We start from the raw sequence: 16,316 nt of genomic DNA on the forward strand, positions 1-16,316 counted from the left end.
ATGAGTGGAGGACAGAGGAGCCTCTTAAAGAAGAAGTTACAGATCTGTGAGAGCCAGAAATCTTGCTTGTTTGTAGGTGACCAAATACTTATTTTCCACCATCATTTGCAAATAAATTCATAAAAAATCCTACAATGTGATTTTCTGGATTTTTTTTCCTCAATTTGTCTGTCATAGTTGACGTGTACCTATGATGAAAATTACAGGCCTCTCATCTTTTTAAGTGGGAGAACTTGCACAATTGGTGGCTGACTAAATACTTTTCCCCCCACTGTATAAGGAATGTGAAATTTATATACTTTCATACTTAAGTATATTTAAAACCCAACACTTCTAGACTTTCTCTATTTTACTGGGTGACTTCACTTTTACTCAAGTCATTTTCTATTAAGGCATCTTTACTTTTACTCAAGTATGACAATATTTTTACTCAAGTATGACACTGGCCATTTCCTGGTTGCTAAAATTCTAATAGTTTGCATAAATTCAGTTTGACAAAAACAAGCAAGTATAGTGTAGAGAATCATTGCACCGGCTAAATAAAAAATATGGTATTTTCAGCTGTTTGAAACTGGTGTATAAAACGGAACGTGAAAGACGAACTAAACTTAACGTAAGCATAGAAATAGCACAGAACACATCTACCACCTCTTAGACGTGCTTTCAATGAGAATGACAAATCTATAACTCTTTTCTATGGGAATTTGGTCAGGTCACCTAAAAAGTTACATATTGCAGCTTTAAATACATATAGCGTGGCCCTGGTCAAAAGTAGTACACTATATAGCAAATAGGGTGTCATTTGCCAAGTATACAGTGTGCAGTACTTGCCTCAGAGTAGCGCTTCATGGAGGACTCAGGCCTCCTTGGGTCCCGCAGTTTGGGCCCCGGTCCTGCCCGACAAGAACTGTTAGGTAGATTGATACTTCATTAAGGGGACATTTCAAGTCATTGTATGTTATTACAGCGGGAACATTGTCAAAACAGCAGCAGACTAAATACTAATTGAGAGCTTGGGACTATAAGGTTCTATCTGCAAAACGATGATTGAGATCATTGGCTTTAAAGTTCCAAGCCCACATTGGTTTGAATGGTGTCAGAAATTTTTATCTAGTATTCTTTTCAACTTTAATTGGGGTATTTAGAGTACTATACTGGATATGTAGGGAACATTGAACAGAACAAGGCTGTCAATAACTACATTGACAAATGCAGATAGAACCTTATAGTCCCAAGCTCGACATACTGTACAAGGCATAATCCAAAGTTCGAAGCAAGAATGTGCCATGCCACAACCAATACCTGTTCTCAGAGGTCTCACCCTCAGTCTCTTCATTATGTGGTCCGCCGGGAACATCTGACCCGGAACCTTTCCTCGTCACCCGCCTCCGTGGGAGGCATTTGCAGGCTGCACAAGTCTGGGCTAGGATAGATTCCTCCCATGGTGGAACGGGGACCCCTTGTCGTTTTACAATCAGAGCATCCAGGCCTGGCCCAGGACTGCCAGGTATCTTGTTCACACTGCATTTTGTTGTCAAACATCTGGCACAGATGCGCTCCCTTTTGAGGCCACCAGAGGTCCCCGTGTTCCCATTGAAGGTCCGGTTAGCACAGCACTCTTGGTCAGAGTAGCTCCTCCTGTCCACCTTTTCTCTCAGTCTGCATCCCTTTAGCCTGAGTGGAGCAGTTGTAGTGACTGCAACACGATGAGGATCTTTAGGCTCTTGGTCATGGTTAGGTTTCCCTTTGGGGCTTGACAGCTTAAGTGGGCTGCATCTGAGGATCTTGCGCTGCTCCTCAACATTAGGAGGCAGCTTGCTGTAATAGTAGACGTTGCCAAAGTCGGCCAGCCAGCTAGTTGAGGGACGGTATGTAGGTAACGCCCCAAATGAGGTATCCTGATGATCAAGGTCACTCACCGCACCCCTCTTTTGACTGGTCTCTGGAGATGTGGGAGTGTTGTCCGTTTTGTTACGACTGGATATTGCAGGTACCTCCACCACATTAGGGACCATCTCTGCCATTGTTACATTTTCATTCATAGTGCTCTCTGCCGTGGGGACTTCCTCCACTATGGAGACCTCCTCTGCCGTGGGGACCTTCTCCACGACAGGGACCTCTGCTGTGGGGACTTCCTCCACCATGGGGACTTCCTCCGCGACAGGGACCTTTTCCACCACGGGGCTCAGTGCCTCCTTGTGTGGCTCCATCAGGCCCTGCTGGATCATAAACTCTGCTGAGGGGACATACGGCGCCAGAGACTCCACAGACCACACAGACGCCTCAATCTTCCTCAGCTCTTCTAAATACTGCATGTCAAAGGGCATGTGGAGGATCTTAAAATGGACACTCTTGGAGCTGTTCCCACTCAGTTCTCCGTCGTTCCTTGCCAATTGAGGACCATCGGCTTTGTGGCTTTGGACCACCAATCTGTAGTCCATATCGGATTCAGCATTCCCTGGTCGTTCGGTCAGTGTTTTCGCGACGACAGAGTCGCAGTCCTCAAGATCAAGGAAGTTCTCTGGTCCGCCACTAGAGGACGACCCATCCATTAGGAGTATATCTGGGCAGGATTGCTGGAGACACTGCTCCTCCTTCTCTCCAACCAGACCCATCCCCTCCTGTGAGGCCTTGTGGTGGTGGAGGGAGGAGGAAGAACAGAGCTGCACCAAGTCTTCATCTGTCCCAGACACACGGTGGGTGGTGCACAGCTCAGAAGTCTCATGGGAGTGGAGGATATTTAACCCCGTGGGGGTGCTGCGGCACTCCATCCTCACCTCCTCCACCTAAGATAAAGATGGTATTTTGTCAGTTTACACACAGATTTGCCTTGCATCATAACAAGAAACTGAAATTATACAGAAACAAAGCAGGGAACTGTACAGGGGATTAAAAAAAAAAATCACAGCACCTCTGTCTGGAACACAAAGCTGCCTTTCTGGGGTGCAGCAGACCTGGTGGAGATGGAAGTGCTGTTGGGGGTGGGTGCCGATATCATGTCCTGGTAGGCTGGTGGTTTAGACATCACCTCTTGCACAGCAGAGGCTGGGGATAGTGACTGGGCAGCTGTGCAACTGGTGGCGTTGCCAGATTCAGAGTTGGTTTGGACATTACTTCTCATAGGTGAGTCGGCGTTAGAGAGTTTAGGGTCAGAGCGTGCTGCTCCTGATGGGGGTTCAGTCTGTACCTAGGATAAAAGGGGAATATTGTCTTAGACAGTACTGCTGTATACAAAATAAACACTACATTACATGTGCAACATAATACATACAGGTACATTGCAGACATCACGTACAGCCACATACATACCTCAGAGCTGATCATCTCTCTGTTGGCTGGGGCGCTGTGCTGGTAACGGAACCTGCAGGCATCAGTCATTATAGATATGTGTCCATTATTATTAGTATGGTATGAGGCGATTTGAGGTAACATTAAAATGCTATGTGATATATGAAGGTGTTAATACATTTTATGGTATATTGATGTATCATAATTTTGTTTGGTGTATTTCAGACAATCATTGGCTTGGCATACATTGGTAATGAAAGCAACGTGAACTTAAAATATTCCAAACAACCTGCGTGCGTGGTAGGCCATGGTCTGAGGGTAGTGGGTGGTGTGGTAGTGCGGGTTGATCATACGCCTGTAGTCCGCCAGGTGGAGCTGAGAGTGGGGAAGGATGTAACCCGGAGGCTCCATGTAGGGACTGGGCTGGAAGGGACTCGGTATCATCATACCATAACCTCCTGACAAACAGAAGCGATTTAAATTCAAACTTGGTGTAGATCTTTACTTTAAGTGACAACATTCAACACCTGCCCTATATGGCACTTAACATCCGTTTAGAAGTGTAAAGACAAGGCCCATATGGACCCTGGTCAAAAGTAGTGTACTATGTACAGGTATGTGTACCATTAGTGTAATATTGTGCTATTTAGGATGCAACAAAGGCTTTTCTGGAGGTCAATACCGCCATGTACTTACCCATCCCAGGGAAGCCGCAGTAAGGGTTGTAGGGCATGGGCATGGGCCACTGATAGGGTAGAGCAGAGGGGTATGGCTGGGAGGGGTATGGCTGGGAGGGGTATGGCTGGGAGGGGTATGGCTGGGAGGGGTGGATGTAGAAGAACGGTCTGCTGTGCTGGATGTGGTGATGGGGCTGCTGGTGCTCAAAATGACAAAGTTGATTTGTCATATTCACAGGATACAGAGTAGTGTACACAGTTCAATTAAATTCTTGCCCGTGGTGCATTCATTAGTCAGATTCTGTTGCACAACATTGTCTGATGCAAAATGTTTAGCAACAGAAACCGTTTACTCTAGGAACCAAACAGCGCAAACAGAACGTGGAGGGACCTACCTTAATTTGTATAATAGAAACATGCATTTGTTAAAAAAACATCAGTTTGAGTACCGTTTCCACACAGAATACGACTAACAAATACATCGCAGTTTATTTATGACAGGTGGGATTGGAACCCTGAAGTGTAACCCTGGGGTGTATTATTAGTTCAATTCCATTCCAAAACATTGTTGAAAAACGTTTTGCAACAGAAAACATTTTATGTTTACTCTAGGAAGCAAACTGAACAAAGCGGGGAGGGACCTACCGGGGGTGTATTCATTACACAGATTGTTGCAAAACATTTAATCTATTGCAAAACGAAAACAAGAGTTTGTTGGGCAAATTCAGGTAGGTCCCGCTGTTTTGTTTATGTTTGGTTCTTAAAACAGTAAACTATTTCCATTGCAAGACGTAATGAATACACCCCTGATTTTGTCCAATAGAAATTCTTGTTTTCGTTATCAAATGTTTTACAATTGGAGTTTGCAACAAAACATTCTGCAACGGAACCAGACTAATGAGTACACCCCAGGTCTCCCACAGGAGAAACTTAACAATTAGGCCAAGAGGAAATTCCAACAAACATCCGCTACATTCACTTGCTGGTGTGGGGGCTGGTCCTCAAGACGTGGAACTCCGTAAGGTCCAGGATGACCTAGGTGTCGGGGGCCCTGGGCTTGCTGAGGTCCATGGGCTGGGTTGGGCCCACGAGGCCCTGCTCCAAAGGCATGCTGTGCTGTAGATGCTGTTGCTTCCATATCTGTAGAGGGAGAGTAGAAAAATACAGGGTAAGAGCAGGGTGAACTGTAGGACATTTCCTACACATCTCATTTTATCAATCAGTGTTGGTATTTTCTACAGTTGAGCATGTAGATGTGTTTGACCGAATTTTCAAAAGCTTTTGAAAGTATGTGGAAGCACACAACCACTTTAAGAACACTAGAAAATCTTCATATTCTAATGCTAAAATTGGGGAGGCATGCAATGACCAGCTCTTACATACTCGCAAAACGAATATTACTATCAAGGAACCAGCATGGTAGACGTGATGGGATTTAAATAGGGAATTGAAGAGGGTTGTGCCATTGACCACGTTTTGGATAATAGATAACTGATTAGATGTACTGATTATACAAGGTGCACCTGATTTCGTTCACCCAGCTACATTTACATTTAAGTCATTTAGCAGACGCTCTTATCCAGAGCGATTTACAAATTGCTACCCAATCAACTCGTAAAGGAGGTTGTCGTAATGGCGCTCATCATTGGGCAAGTACATTTTGCATGACCCGGTTCCACGGGTGGGCGGAGTTTGTATATTTTAGAACATTCCATTGGTCCTTAAATTAGATCTCCACCCACCCGGGGCACCAGGCCATGCAAAACAAACTCGCATCATTACCAGTAAATGAACAGTTTACGAAAACCAGCTTGCACGTCAGTAATTGAAAGCAGTAACTAATTTGAAATCATTGCCTAAATAAGACGGTCAGCAACTTCTTAACTTCACAAATGCAGTGGCCAACTGACAAAATCCTACATGGCAATAGCATTGCCTCATGTCAAGTATTCTAATATTTGCCATTTATGAAGTTATAGCGTTTTCTAGTGTAAAGTGTAAATGATTTCAAACCATACAAACACGTGTAATAAACCACAGCCAGGTTAGGGTATAATGAAATTAATTTTAATAATGCACACACTGGTCACAACAGTTAAGCAAATCAACATTTCAAAGCCACCAACCGTGTGCTGGTGAGTAAGTAGGTATTTTACCCAAAAATACAGTACAGTGCTAGCTAACGGGCAGTGTGTATATGGCCCTCCTGAAAGTGTACTTTATTAACCAAGGAGACTTTAACTAAGTCTCCTTGGTTTATCACCAAAACAAGTGTCCATCTCTATTGTGCAATGTACTAAGTGCTCTTTTTTTCCTGTGCCATTTTATTTGATCAATGCTGTGACATTAACATCGTGTCTCCTCTCTTGGTGGACCCTGGAAGAAGCAGAACAAGAAAATTAGAAAATGATTCATACACCAACATAACACACAGCAAGGTCTTCAGGGGCCCTGGTCAAAAGTAGTGCACTATAAAAAGGGAATATGGTTCCATTTGGGATGCAGCCCTAGTATTGCCGATAGTGAAACAAGAGCAGAAGATTAAAGAAAAACCAATACCTTTTCCCCTGTGACATCGTGGTGGCTCCTCTTCCTCATCTCTCACTCTCTGATACACCAATGGCTTACACAGAGCTTTCCTCAGTGCCAGTCTCTCTGAAAACAACCAGGCCTGAACCATGACGCTCTCACATTCATAGAAAACACATCTGGAGTCATTCGTGTCAAGCGTTTCAGAGTGCTGATTTAGGGTCAGTTTTGCATTTTGGATCACAACAACAAAGGTTACATGGACGGGGGGGGGGGGGGGGGGGGGCCTGATCATAGATCAGCACTCCTACTCAGATTCTTGACACATATGGACCCAGGTCAATGCTGCAGGTATTTAGGACAGCTAAAGAATATCCATTCAAATCTATTGATCAGGATTGGTTTATATTACCTTGCAGTGAGGTGTGTGGTTTTCGTCTGGGCTTGGCCCTATCCCTCTCCCACCTGCCCGGATCTGAAGTAGCCATGCCCTCTCTACATAGTCCATCTAGAAGAGAGAGAGCAGATCTATGGTTTAGTGTATAGGTATGTCAAAATCTGCCAACTCTGGCCCCAATAATGTGTGAGTAGTGAGAAACCAATGTTCTTAAAAAAAAAAAAACATTGGTTTCATTTGTAAAACCATGTTCAGTCACATGACATCACAGCCTTGCATGGGAAAGACTACTACATAAATATAATCACTAAAATGGTAGTCCCTAGTTAAGTCAATGATGCCCTAATGGGCATACTTGTGGCCATTAGTGTACCCATGAGTTTACTAATGAAATTGCCATGGTCGGAGGTTCTATGCCCATTCTAGTGAATCTATTTTTTATGAAGAATACTTACCTTTGCATGTCCTGTGTTCCTTATCCCCCACATCCTGTCCACCCTCCACCACATGGCCTTCATAATACTCCAGCTCTGATCCCACCAGCACCATCTCTGGTTCCTCCTGCTGCTCTTCTGGTCCGACAGCCTCTCTACACTGGCCTCTCTTACAGCTGGGTTTGGGATGCTGTTGGATGTGTAGAGGCTGGTGTTTCTTGGGGACAGGGTGCTTCTGCACAACCACTCTAGTGGGGTGCGCTCTCTCCTCACGCGTCCTTGCAGATTGTTGTTCCTGCTCGACAACTTCATCAGAATCCCCCGCCTCATCATCTGCATACACACTCGGGCCGTGATGAACTTTAACCCTGCTTGCCCCTCCTTTCAACAGGCTCGAGCCACAGCAGGCGCACAAGAGCTTCTTGGACTTAGGACAGACATTCTTGACCTCTGGCTCTCCGAGGTGCTCGACCTCCGCAGAGAACCTCCTCCCTGCGTAGACGGAGCTTCTGGGAAACCGATCCATGTCCTCCAGGTCGGTGGAGAACATCTCATCTCGGGACGAGAGCTCATCCAGGGAGGGACTGAGGACGCTGAGCCTTTCATGGGCAGTCTGTGGGGGACAGTAGTAGGAATAGTAGTGGTGATGGGCTGGGGAGGAGGTGGTGGTGATCCGGCTGGAGGACAGGGAAGCCTGGAGGTCTCCACACAGCAGAGCAGAGCTGGAGCTGGCAGAGCAGTCCTTCTGCAGAGCTCCAGCTGTCAGGACCTTGTCCAAATTAAATCAAATTAAAAGTTTGTCATAATATAGAGAAGAAAATGAAATGCTTACAAGGTCTCAACAAACACTGCAGAATCAAAAAAAAAAGTATTCAATAAAAATTATAGTAAAAAGTTACCTTGTCAAAGGGCAGATGGAGGATCTGGTAGGAAAGGTCAACATCCAGTTTAGACAGACCTTTCCTATTTGGAACATCAAACGTTTCTTCCCCACGTTTAGTGTCCTCTAAGGCTTGCCAGTCAGAGGCTATGGGGGATGGTAGTGACTGTGGGGAGAGCAGGTTGGAGCAGTGGCCCTGCCTCATAAGTCCCTCGGTGGAGCTAGTACAGTCTGGATTGGTGCTATCCTCCTCTGCCTGGTTGTCTGTGTTTTCAGGTCTGGGGCTGTTTTCTGACTGCAAGACAGCAGACTGGAGGCAAAGATTTTCAGAAGAACAGCGATGAAGAGACTCCTCCTCTGCATGTTGCTGCGGGTCCAGGTTCTCCTTATGCTCCTCGTGAACAGATGAGCTGTCCAATGGGGGCTCCTCATCAGAGTCTACAGCCCAGCCCTCCTGACCCAGCCCACCGAGGCTCCGGCTTGACTCACGGTCATAGACCGCCGCCGTGGAGTCACCGACGCTGAACAAACTGCCCATCGGAAATGACGACTGCAATTGGCTGCCTTCCAACTTACCACACGAGGCTCCATGACCACCGTGTATGTCTCCCCCCACCACCACCTCACAAGATTTAGTTTCCCCATCTGGCGAGAATATTCCGGAAGATTGGGAAACGACACCGGAATCCAGTTCTTTCTCAGAGCCCTGCATCTCGTTGGCCCTGAGTTTGTCCAGACATTCTATGAGCTTGTTGAGCGCATCATTCGGGTCCGTCTGCGCCTCAGAACAGACCACCTCTCTATGGGCGTGAGCCTGGTGGTGGTGAATGAACTAATTAAAAAATATTTCATTGCCTTATTCATCTGCGCACAAGTTGCAAAATAATACATACATGGTGGTGTTGTTGTTGGTGCTGCTGTTGGTGGCGGAATATGGGGTCATGCACAGGAGGTGGATGAAAATGAGATGGTTCATACATGCGTCTGTAATCAACTGGATGCATGTGTGGAGTGTGTGGGACAACATATCCACCAGGATACTGCATGTACGGGTATGGGGACATGTATGGACTAGGACGTCCAAAGGGATAACCTCCTGTGGAGAACATAAGGGTTTTTTAAGACAATATGACCATGCAGCAATATTTGTATCCAAGAAAATCATTCACTAAACCACTGTAATAATCCATAATCCATTGAAATTCTGGTTTGACAAATAAAATGTAAGTCCCAAATGGCAGCTATTCCCTATATAACGCACTACAGGGTCCTGGTCAAAAGCAGTGCACTACAGCATTACATAGGAAATAGGGTGCCATTTGGGACATAGCAATAAACATGAAAGATAGGCCTACCTGAACCAGGTAAACCATAGTGGTTGTATGGGTTGTTCATATTATGCCACTGATTGTGATGATGATACATGTTGTAGTAAGGTTGAGAAGCCGGTTGAACATAGAAGAACGGCCTTGGGTGATTGACATGCCGCTGGTTATGTTGACCGCTCTCCATCGACTGTGGGTGTTTGCTCCCTTCTATATATATATATATATTTTAAAAAACGAAGAATAATTGATGTCATTAACATTATGAATAATCAATGTGAATAAAAAAAAAAAGGTTTAGATCATATCAATTCATTCACGGAGCTTCAGAATCACAAATAATTGGTGCACACTGACAGTAGCCATATGCATTGTTTGTCTTGAGAGGGACTTGCCTGGAAACACGACAGCAACTTTCCTAATTCAAACGCTAATTTCTGCCCAACGTAGAATTCTATGCAATTCAACGTTGGGTTTCGAGGCAAGACAAGGACAGCAATGGAGTTGACAAGAACACAAACAGATATAGGACCAGGCTACAGTGACAGTAGACTTATCAATATTTAAACTTTCAGAACACTTGACAGGGAAATTTGATTGGCCTACCGTCCATTTGATGTTTCCAACGATAATCAAAATGAGAGCCCTGGAAATTAGATGAGGCCTACTTTACAATGTTACCATTACAAATTGGAAACACTTCTCTCCTTTCACTGTCTCACACAATCAAAATAGCATCCTACTGATCAATTTAGCTTGGTACACTCTTTCAGAGCTATACTAAAAATCTCTTCAATCTCCCGCCCTAACCGTTCAATCAGTTTTTATAGATTACACCTGTGCTCCTCATGTTTGTTTTTTTAACCCCTTTTTTACATTTCACCAACATTTTCTTCCAGAAGAGGTCACCATTTCCCTTGGAGAGACAGTTGAAGATGGACTGAGTGGATTCGATTAAGTTGCCCCGGGTTTAACGGGCTATGGCCCGTCACGTGACATGGCGAAGGGTGAGGGAGGCGCTCCCTGATCAATTCGAACGGTAATCTGCGCTGCTCGGTCATATTGTCAACAATGCAGCATGGTGCATCGTTCAGTAAACATACATGTCTTTTACATAAAATATATGTTTGAATTTTCAAACTAGTTTTAATTGGGATGGCAGATAAAGCGGTTTTATCAAAAGCAATCCATTTTGTGTGTGAAAACCCCAAATCTTACTCATTACTCCACTTGCTTAAAGCCCCCATGCAGTCTTTGTAATTGTATTTTTAAATCATCATTTTACGTCTAATAAATCACTGTGTGTGTTTATTTAATGAAAATAATAATTTATTTGCCTGAGCCTCCTTTGGCCCTTGAAATACTGAAGATATTTACATACAGAGCCCCGATTGGCTGATAGGATGGTCTAGAGCCCACCCCCTTATTTACCAAGAGAGTTTTCATCTATATTTTTCGTAGATGTCTATTTACCACCACAAACCGATGCAGGCACTAAGACCACACTCAACGTGCTGTATAAGGCCATAAGCAAACAAGAGAATGCTCACCCAGAAGTGGCGCTTCTAATGGCCGGGGACTTTAATGCAGGAAAACGTACATCCATTTTACCTAATTTCTACCAGCATGTCAGGTGCAACCAGAGGGAAAAAAAACTCTAGACCACCTTTACTCCACACAGAGACGTGTACAAATTCTAAATAAATCACAGACAGTGTCACCAGCAAAACACCCCCACACCATAACACCTCCTCCTCCATGCTTTACGGTGGGAAATACACATGCGGAGATCATCTGTTCACCCACACTGTGTCTCCAAAGGCAAATCTCCAATTTGGACTCCAGACCAAAGGACACATTTCCACCGGTCTAATGTCCATTGCTCGTGTTTCTTGGCCCAAGCAGGTCTCTTCTTATTATTGGTGTCCTTTAGTAGTGGTTTCTTTGCAGCAATTCGACCATGAAGGCCTGATTCACACAGTCCCCTCTGAACAGTTGATGTTGAGAGGTGTCTGTTACTTGAACTCTGTGGAGCATTTATTTGGGCTGCAATTTCTGAGGCTGGTAACTAGCCAGTTTCATCATAGCGCTGTATGGTTTTTATGACTGCACTTGAAGAAACATTCAAAGTTCTTGAAATGTTCCAGATTGACTGACCTTCATGTCTTAAAATAATGATGGACTGTCGTTTCTCTTTGCTTATTTGAGCTGTTCTTGCCGTAATATGGATGTCACGCCCTGGCTCTGGGGACTCTTAAATGTTGAGCCAGGGTGTGGATTTTCTATGTTTAGTTTTCTATGTTTTTTGTTCTAGATCGTTTTGTTCTATGTTGGCCAGGGTGGTTCCCAATCAGAGGCAGCTGTAGCTCGTTGTCTCTGATTGGGGACCATACTTAGGCAGCCTGTTGGCACCAGTTAGTTTGTGGGATCTTGTTCCGTAAAGGTTTGTGTTGTTGTAACCTCAGGACTTCACGTATTGTTCGTTTTGTTGTTTTGTTCGTGTGTTGTGTACTAAATAAAATGTACGCTTATCACGCTGCGCCTTGGTTCCACGAGTCATCAGTCAACGTTCGTGACAGAAGATCCCACCTAAAGAGGACCAAGCAGCGTGTCCAGGAACAGACAGCCTGGACTTGGGAGGAGATCCTGGACGGGAAGGGATCCTGGACTTGGGAAGAGATTCAGACCGGAATGGATCAACGTCCTTGGGAGGAGACTGTGGAGGCGCGCTACAGAGAGGAGCAGCGGCAACGCAGAGGGTACCGGCCGAGGAGGAAGCCCGATAGACAGCCCCAAGAAACATTTTTTGGGGGGCTAAAAGGGTGGTTGGCGGAGCCTAGAGTTAGAGCAGAGCCAACTCCCCGTACTCAGGCTAGGAAGCGTGAGACTGGGCAGGCTCCGTGTTATGCGGAGCCACGTACTGTGCCGCGAGTGTTCCGGCACAGTCCTGTACGTCCGGTGCTAGCACCACGCACGTGTCGTGCTAAGATGGGCATGCAGCCAGGACGGGGTGTGCCGGCTCAACGCTCGTGGCCTCCAGTATGCCTCCTCGGTCCCGTATGTCCTGCGCCAGTGCCACGTGCTGTAGCGCCAGTACGAGTGCACAGCCCTGTACGTCCTGTGCTGATGCCTCACACATATTGTGTGGAAATAGGCATTCAGCCAGGACAGGTTGTGTCAGCTCTCCGCTCCAGACCTCCAGTCCGCCTCCACAGTCCGGCCCGGCCCGTTCGGGCTCCCCGCACCAAGCCAGTGGTGCGTGTTCCCAGTCCAGCCCGGCCTGTTCCTTCTCCCCGCACCAAGCCAGTGGTGCGTGTTCCCAGTCCAGCCCGGCCTGTTCCTGCTCCCCGCACCAAGCCAGTGGTGCGTGTTCCCAGTCCAGCCTGGCCTGTTCCTGTCCCTCGCACCAAGCCAGTGGTGCGCGTCGCCAGCCCGGTCCGGCCTGTTCCTGTCCCTCGCACCAAGCCAGTGGTGCGCGTCGCCAGCCCGGTCCGGCCTGTTCCTGTCCCTCGCACCAAGCCAGTGGTGCGCGTCGCCAGCCCGGTCCGGCCTGTTCCTGTCCCTCGCACCAAGCCAGTGGTGCGCGTCACCAGCACGGTCCGGCCCGTTCCTGCTCCACTCCGGAGCCAGAGCAATCCGCTCCACCGGAGTCCGGTCCAACTCCAGTCAGCGGATCCACTCCGGAGCCAGCGCAATCCGCTCCACCGGTGTCCAGTCCAGCTCCGGCCAGTGGCTCCAGTCCGGAGCCTGTACGGTTTGATCCACCGTCGTCGGGTCCAGCTCCAGTCAGCGGTGCCAGACCAGATCAGGGGTGCAACGGGGAGGTGGAGAGAAAGTGGTGGTCACGCCCGGAGCCGGATCCACCTCCGAGGCGGAATGCCCACCCGGCCCCTACCCTCTTGTGTTTGTGTGGCGACCGCACCTTTGGGGGGGGGGGGGGTACTGTCACGCCCTGGCTCTGGGGACTCTTAAATGTTGAGCCAGGGTGTGGATTTTCTATGTTTCGTTTTCTATGTTTTTTGTTCTAGATCGTTTAGTTCTATGTTGGCCAGGGTGGTTCCCAATCAGAGGCAGCTGTAGCTCGTTGTCTCTGATTGGGGACCATACTTAGGCAGCCTGTTGGCACCAGTTAGTTTGTGGGATCTTGTTCCGTAAAGGTTTGTGTTGTTGTAACCTCAGGACTTCACGTATCGTTCGTTTTGTTCGTGTGTTGTGTACTAAATAAAATGTACGCTTATCACGCTGCGCCTTGGTTCCACGAGTCATCAGTCAACGTTCGTGACAATGGACTTGGTATTTTACCAAATAGGGCAACTTCTGTATACCACCGCTACCTTGTCACAACACAACTGATTGGCTCAAATGCATTAAGAAGGAAAGAAATTCCACAAATTAACTTTTAAGAAGGCACACCTGTTAATTGAAATGCATTCTAGATTACTACCTCATGAAGCTGGTTGAGAGAATGCCAAGAGTGTGCAAAGCTGTCTTCAAGGCAAAGGGTGGCTACTTTGAAGAATCTCAAATATAAAATATATTTTGGTAAAGATTTTTTGGTTACTACATGATTCCATGTGTGTTATTTCATAGTTTTGATGTCTTCACTATTATTCTACAATGTAGAAAATAGTAAAAATAAAGAAAAACCCTTGAATGAGTAGGTGTGTCCAAACTTTTGACTGGTACTGTACATATCCCAACCAGAAGCCATGGATTGATTACAGGCAACATCCACACTGAGCTAAAGGCTAGAGCTGCAGCTTTCAAGGAGCAGGACACTAGTCCCTATGCCCAAGAACGCCAAGGTACCCTGCCTAAATGACTACTGCCCTGTAGCACTCACGTCTGTAGCCATGAAGTGCTTTGAAAGGCTGGTCATGGCTCACATCAACACCATCATCCCCGAAACCCTAGACTCACTCCAATTCCAATACCGGCCCAAAAGATCCACAGATGACGCAATCTCCATTGCATTCCACACTGCCCTTTCCCACCTGGACAAAAGGAACACCTACGTGAGAATGCTGTTCGTTGACTACAGCTCAACGTTCAACACCATAGTGCCCTCAAAGCTCATCACTAAGCTAAGGACCCTGGGACTAAACACCTCCCTCTGCAACTAGATCCTGCACTTCCTGACGGGCCGCCCCCAGGTGGTAAGGGTAGGCAACAACACATCTGCCACGCTGATCCTCAACACGGGGACCCTCAGGGGTGCATGCTTAATCCCTTCTTGTACTCCCTGTTCACCCACAACTGCATGGCCACGCACGACTCCAACACCATCATTAAGTTTGCCGACGACCCAACGGTGGTAAGCCTGATCACCGACAACGATGAGACAGCCTACAGGGAGGAGGTCAGAGACCTGGCAATGTGTTGCCAGGACAACCTCTCCCTCAACGTGAACAAGACAAAAGAGCTGATCGTGGGACTACAGGAAAAGGGGGGCAGAGCACGCCCCCATTCACATCGACGGGGCTGTAGTGGAGCGGGTCGAGAGCTTCTAGTTCCTTGGCGTCCACATCACTAACAAACTATCATGGTCCAAACACACCAAGACAGTCATGAAGAGGGCACGACAACATATATTCTCCCTCAGGAGACTGAAAGGATTTGGCATGGGTCCTCAGATCCTCATAAAGTTCTACAGCTGCACCATCGAGAGCATCCTGATTGGTTGCATCACTGCTTGGTATCCAACTGCAAGGCGCTACAGAGGGTAGTGCATATGGCCCAGTACATCACTGGGGCCAAGTTTAATGCCATCCAGGACCTCTATACCAGACGGTGTCAGAGGAAGGACCTAAAAATTGTCAAAGACTTTCAGCCATCCTAGTCATAGACCATTCTCTCTGCTACCGCACGACAAGCCGGAGTTTCAAGTCAATGTACAAAAAGCTCCTTAACAGCTTCTACCCCCAAAGCCATAAGACTGCTAAACAGTTCATCAAAAGACTACCTGGACTATTTGCATTGACCACCTTTTTTTACGCTGCTGCTACTCGCTTTTTAGTATCTATGTATAGTCACTTTACCCCTACCTACATGTACATATTACCTCAACTAACCTGTACCCCTGCATATTGACTCGGTACCCCCTGTATACAGCTTTGTTATTGTGTGACTTTTGTTCTTGTTTTATATATACACACACACAGTACCAGTCAAGTTTGGACACACCTACTCATTCCAGGGTTTCTTTATTTTTACTATTTTCTACATTGTAGATTAATAGTGAAGATGTCAAAACTATGAAATAACACATGGAATCATGTAGTAACCAAAAAATCTTAAATAATCAAAATATATTTATATTTGAGATTCTTCAAAGTAGACACCCTTTGCCTTGAAGACAGCTTTGCACACTTCTGGCATTCTCGCAACCAGCTTCATGAGATAGTCACCTCTTGTTTAATCTTGTTTCTCATGGTCTGAGAGTCTTTAGGGGCCTTTTGGCAAACTCCAAGCGGGCGGTCATGTGCCTTTTACTGAGGAGGGGCTTCCGTCTGGCCACTCTACCATAAAGGCCTAATTGGTGGAGTGCTGCAGAGATGGTTGTCCTTCTGGAAGGTTCTCCCATCTCCACAGAGCAACTCTGGGGCTCTGTCTAAGTGACCATCGGGTTCTTGGTCACCTCCCTGACCAAGGCCCTTCTCCCCCGATTGCTCAGTTTGGCCGGGCGGCCAGCACTAGGAAGAGTCATGGGGGTTCCAAACTTCTTCCATTTAAGAATTATGGAGGCCACTGTGTTCTTGGGACTCTTCAGTGCTGCAGAAATGTTTG

At 46.5% G+C, this 16,316-nt stretch overlaps 1 protein-coding gene across 1 annotated transcript; it reads right to left on the minus strand.

Moving 5' to 3' along the window:
- Positions 1-6,297: 6,297 nt before the first annotated feature.
- Positions 6,298-10,143, minus strand: LOC311138482 (bucky ball-like; the record flags this gene model as incomplete). Its single annotated transcript, XM_084173177.1, has 8 exons — positions 6,298-6,341; positions 6,525-6,620; positions 6,907-7,002; positions 7,347-8,094; positions 8,225-9,019; positions 9,099-9,301; positions 9,561-9,740; positions 10,137-10,143. The coding sequence occupies 8 exons, from the start codon at positions 10,141-10,143 to the stop codon at positions 6,298-6,300; spliced, it is 2,169 nt and encodes a 722-aa protein (XP_084029303.1).
- Between the last annotated feature and the right edge of the window lie 6,173 nt (positions 10,144-16,316).

This window comes from Coregonus lavaretus (assembly GCF_964263955.1).
Source record: "Coregonus lavaretus genome assembly, chromosome: 2".
Classification (NCBI taxonomy): domain Eukaryota; kingdom Metazoa; phylum Chordata; class Actinopteri; order Salmoniformes; family Salmonidae; genus Coregonus; species Coregonus lavaretus.